The 5,648-nt window shown below is 42.7% G+C and overlaps 1 protein-coding gene across 1 annotated transcript; it reads left to right on the top strand.

Annotated features, from left to right (window-relative positions):
- The first annotated feature begins 4,635 nt into the window (after positions 1 to 4,635).
- LOC143905727 (uncharacterized) lies at positions 4,636 to 5,442 on the top strand. Its single transcript, XM_077421305.1, has 2 exons — positions 4,636 to 4,722; positions 4,825 to 5,442. Exons 1-2 carry the CDS (start codon positions 4,636 to 4,638, stop codon positions 5,440 to 5,442), a joined length of 705 nt encoding a protein of 234 aa, XP_077277431.1.
- The last annotated feature ends 206 nt before the right edge of the window (positions 5,443 to 5,648 follow it).

Consider the following 5,648-nt stretch of genomic DNA (forward strand, 5'->3'; position numbering starts at 1 on the left):
TTTTTTGCGCTATTTTCAAGAATATCACACTGTGAATCTTGAGCAAGATTATTTGATAAAATCTGTTTGCTTCGTTGCTGCTCTATAGGATGATTTTGTAAATCCTGTTCCTCTGCACGACGTTTTATGGCGTAATTACTTTTCAAATATTTTTTTTTACGTTTAGTAATCACTTCTTTAGGGAAATGTTTAATAACATTATTTTCTAAAATTTGTATTAAATGTGAGCGCATTAATTTATATTCATACCTTACTTTGTCAGGTTTAATATTGTACAACAATGAAGTCGCAAAAGCTATCGCAAAAACACCACAATCATCACTGTTCGGTTGACATTGTACATTAGGAAATTTGACATGATTTTTCTCAAAGTCATATTTTGGATATAATTTTTTCAAGAATTTCTCATGATATTTATTCAATGTTTTATTATTTAAAGAATCGTATATAAATATATTTTTTCGATCATAATAACTACATACCCAATGACGTGTTGAACTATATAATATTTGAATGTGTTTTTTTTCTTCTGATACAGGTTGAATTGTATCAGGCAATTGTATTCGCCATGTTTCTACTGGTCTGTAATCGGAACAATTTTGTACAAGTCGATGAAAATGATCTATATGCACGTCCGTTAGCCATTCACCTCGCGTAATTAAATCTTTGTCTGCAGACTTTAAAATAATATTTTGAATCTTTATTGACATTTTTTGAAATAGTATTTATTTCCTACTACAGCAATTGATGTTTATTTTAAATATAATCAATTTTTATAGGCGTACAACAGTTTTTTAACAGCGCACAATTATTGATTTTTGTAAACCTCGTACAATTTTTTAACGGCGCAAAGCAGTCAATTTTTATATGCCTAGAGTAGCTCTTTAAGGGCGCAAAGCAGCCCTCTAATGGCGCAAGGTTGCTGATTTTTATAGGCGCAGTGCAGCTCTCTGATGGCGCAAAGCATCCGATTTTTATACGCGCAGAGCAGCCTTCTAATGGCGCAAAGCCGCCCTCTAATGATGCAAGGCTGTTGATCTTTATAAGCGCAGTGAATCTTTTTGAGGGCGCAAAGCAGCCGATTTTTAGAGGCGCAGAGCAGCCTTTTAAGGGCGCAAAGCAGCCAATTTTTATTCGCGCAGAGCAGCCTTCTAACGGCGCAAGGCAGCCGATTTTTTAGAGGCGCAGAGCAGCCTTTTAAGGGCGCAAAGCAGCCAATTTTTATTGGCGCAAAGCAGTTTTCTAACGGCGCAAGGCAGCCGATTTTAATATGCGCAGAGCAGCTCTCTGATCGCGTTAGGCAGCCGATTTTTATACGCGCAGAGCAGCATTTTAATATATCTAAGAGTAATTGAAATAGAAAATGAGAGGAAAAGAGAAAAAAAAAAAAAATTACAAAAAATATTATAAAAACAAGTACAGACAGAAGAACAAAGGAAAATATTGAGAAAATTACAAAGAAATAAAGAAACAGAGACTTACCTCTGCAGGGCACTATGAGAATAACCTAAAACAAATATATATGTATATTGTTATAAAGATGTATGAGTTTTTAAATTAGAAGATATTGCAATTTTGACATTTATCGTAAAATTCAAGTTTTAGATAAACTTCTTTAATATAATGTTATAATCGTTCTCATTTATATGGTCAATTGTATAAAAATCTTTAATTTTACATTTCAATTGTTCTCATATCTAGCTATAATTATACTAAAAACATATTTCAATATATATTACATACCTTAAGGCATACAAACACGGTTGTATGTTCCAAACACACGGTTACAAGCCACAACAAGAAATCCTATTAAAAACATAAATATTTAATATTTTTTATATATCTTTAAAAGTTAAAAGGAAGAATAAATACTAAAATTACATTAATGACTATGTTTATTGTTAATTATTTAAAATCCGATCCAAAACTCTTTTCTTCCTGGTTATCATAATGATTTACTTAAATATAAACCTTTTTCATACTTTAAATATTAGAATTAATCTCTTTGAATACATATATATATATATATATATATGTATATACGTTGAATGTATGTGTATACGTTTAATTCGATGTTTAGTTGTCCCATGATGCCGAGGACGAGTTCGAGAGACTTTGAATTCGATGTCTATGTGTCCTACATTTGGAATCAAAGTTATTAATACACCTAGACACTGATTTCGACTTATTGTTACACCTATACACCAAAAACTATGAACCACACTATGTAGACATCATCATCGGTATCCTGTTATACGTAGAGATCGAATTCAAAGTATTAACATACCTAGACACCGAAAACTACTGAACGCACTATCTCGAACTCGTCATCGGCAACCTAGTACACGTAGACATCGATTTCAAGCTTGATTCATAAGAATCGACTAAAAAATTACCGAGCGGAAAAATTAAAATTATGTTGAGACATCATAACATCACACACACACACACACACACACACACACAAACACGCACGCACGCACGCACGCACGCACGCACGCACGCACGCACACACGCACGCACGCACACAAACACGCACGCACGCACCCACGCACGCACGCACGCACGCACGCACGCACGCACGCACGCACGCACGCACGCACGCACGCACGCACGCACGCACGCACGCACGCACGCACGCACGCACGCAGGCACGCACGCACGCACGCACGCACGCGCACACACACACACACACACACACACACACACACACACACACACACACACACACACACACACACACCTGCGGCAGAGGAGAAACTGCTACCAGGCGCGTCTCCGTGAGAATTGGAGAACGCTCGCTGTCCTTGGATGACACTAAGAGACTAAGTCTCTCAGTTGATATAAGGTACAGAGGGTAGGAGTTAAATAAAATACGCTCCCGTGAAACAAACTCCCCTATAAAGGGTTCGGTCACTCCATCTGACCGTGCAAGATGATCGTTCCCTGCTGTAACTCACTGGAAGTGTCCGGAACCCGTATCGATTATTTCCGACGATGCGGGCTACGGCTGATGTGAGCTTGCTCTGCCGAGGTGTAAGTTGCAGCAGTGGATCAGGAGCCAGTCACCTCGGGCCTTGATCAGGAAGTACGCAGTGAGTGATAGATATCGGATCTTTCACCGCCCCGAGCGAGTCTAGTCCGTCCGTGTATTCCGGGACTGGCTAAGTGTCGACTAGGCCTCAGAGGACTGGGGTAGGAGTACTATCTCCGAGGGTACACCCGTTCCTAGTTATGACAACCCGCTCCACTCCGTACGATGCGCTGGTAAAACAAAAATAAAAGCATGGAGAAGAATCAGGAAATAAACAAGAATTTTAGTGGGCCTCACGCCCAAGAAGCAGCGATTACAGCAAGCGCTGAAATGAAGAAAACGCAAGCGCTGCAACGCCTTGAAAAGCTGACCAGCGAATTGCATGAGTTTGTCAAATCAAAGGTCAACATCCATAAGGAGATAAAGACCAAGACAACCAGTGTAGTTAACGCCCTTCAAAGGTTTAAAACACTGGATGAAGAATGGCAGTCATCTCGACGACTCACTCCCCGTGTTACTCCGGAGAAAAGCAGTCAACCTACTGCTGAGACGGAAGAAGCAATGGACACCGGAGTCGATGGTGACAATGAATCTGTCGCTGGAGACAAAAGCGAAACTGGCACCAAGTCTAATAAGAGAAAGTACCGAACCTCTCCGGACCCAACGGTCAGCCAAGTCACGAAGAGGAAGAACTTGAAGAGGAGCCCTCTGCAAAGGGCAACAGTGCAGAGCGGCGAACATAAAAAGACAACTGCTTGGCAGATTTTTCAGTCCAAGAAAGAACTGAAGAAGCAAAGAAAGGAGCAGTTCCCAAAGCAGCCGCCAGCGGGACCCCGACCTGAACCCAAGCGAAAGAAACCGCGTAAATGGATCAGACCGGATGCTCTTATTATCCGACCAGCCCAGAAGGAGAAATACGCTGACATCCTGCGGCGAATAAAGACGGACGTCCATGATGACCAGGCCCGCTCGTCTGTAGAAAAGATCCTTAAGACCAAGAGCGGTGACATGCTCATCACCCTTTCGAAGAAGTGCACTGACAAAGGTCAAGCATTGCAGAAGGCCATTGCGGGCATCCTCAAAGAGGACGCTGAAGTAATATGCAAAGGACCGCAAGAAGTCATCGAGATACGAGACGTGGATGACACGACAACGAAAGAAGACATCCAGACCGCTCTACGAAAAGAAGCTGGGGGAAATTGTGAGATACCACTGGAGGCAATCAAGATCCGTAAGGCCTACAGAGGTACTCAGACTGCTACAGTGACTCTAACGGTTGTAGCTCAGACACTGCTAGGAAGAAACGGCAAAATAAGGATCGGTTGGGTCAACTGCCGAATAAGAGCAACAAAGAGACCGATCCAATGCTTCAAATGCTGGAACTTTGGACATTTTGGTTCCCAGTGTAAAAGTGAAGTGAACCGGTCTGATCTGTGCATCAGATGCGGGCAAAAAGGGCACAAGATTGCTGACTGTAAAAACCCAGCTAAATGCGTACTGTGCATTGAACGTCACGGCGCAGAGAAGGCTGCCCACCATGCAGGCACTCACAGATGCCCGGCCTTCCAAGAAGCGCTCCAGAAGATAACGAACACAAGAACATGAAGATATTACAGCTCAACCTCAATCATTGTGAGGCTGCGCACGACCTGCTCATGCAGACCGCGCGCGAACTTGAGCTAGACCTAGTACTAATAGCAGAGCCATACAAACACCTGAATACCCAACCTTGGGAATCGGACAGCACCACCAAAGCTGTCATCTAGTCTTGTGGCAAATCTCCTTTCCAGGACGTAATAAATAATAGAGAAGCTGGATTTGTGGCAGCATGGGTAGACGGTATACGTTTCTACAGTTGCTATGCACCGCCAAGTCTCTCTACTGAGCAATTCGCAGATTTCCTTGATCGGCTAATCGAGGATGCAAGACAATACTACCCCGTAGCAATAGCCGGTGACTTCAACTCCTGGGCGATAGACTGGGGTAGCAAGTTCACTAATCCACGGGGAAAGGCACTACTCGAGGCAATGGCCACACTAGATGTTGTCCTCCTTAACACCGGTGAGACATCAACATATTCAAAAGGAGAGGCAAGCTCAATAGTGGATCTTACGTTCGTCAGCAGCAGTCTAACTAAAGGAAGCTTTTCTTGGGAAGTGATGAACACCTATACAGCCAGCGACCACAGCGCAATACTGTGGGAAATATCGACTGGTCAGAACTCTAGAAGAGCAAACAGACGTTTTAATGCAATTGGATGGAAGGTAAAATCCTTTGACCCAACTGTTTTGATAGCAGCGTTAGACAGCGACCAGTTTGTCGCAAGAAGTGCAGAAGAGAAAACGAAGGAACTAATAAAGAGAGTGACCAGGCTTGCGACGCCTGTATGCCCCGGAAACGTGGCATAAATCGAAGACCCTCGGTGCACTGGTGGAACGATCACATTAGCGCCCTTCGTACAGAGTGTCTCAGGAAAAGAAGAATGTCACAGCGTGGCTTCCGTCGACCTAACTCTGCAGAGCTGGTGGCAGAGTACAAAAAGGCCCGCCTGGAACTGAATAAAGCCATCAAAGATAGCAAAAAACGCTGCTGGAAAGAGCTCGTCGAAGAGGTA

Source organism: Temnothorax americanus, unplaced genomic scaffold (genome assembly GCF_048541705.1).
Source record: "Temnothorax americanus isolate GAGA-0224 unplaced genomic scaffold, ASM4854170v1 Scaffold66, whole genome shotgun sequence".
Lineage (NCBI taxonomy): Eukaryota > Metazoa > Arthropoda > Insecta > Hymenoptera > Formicidae > Temnothorax > Temnothorax americanus.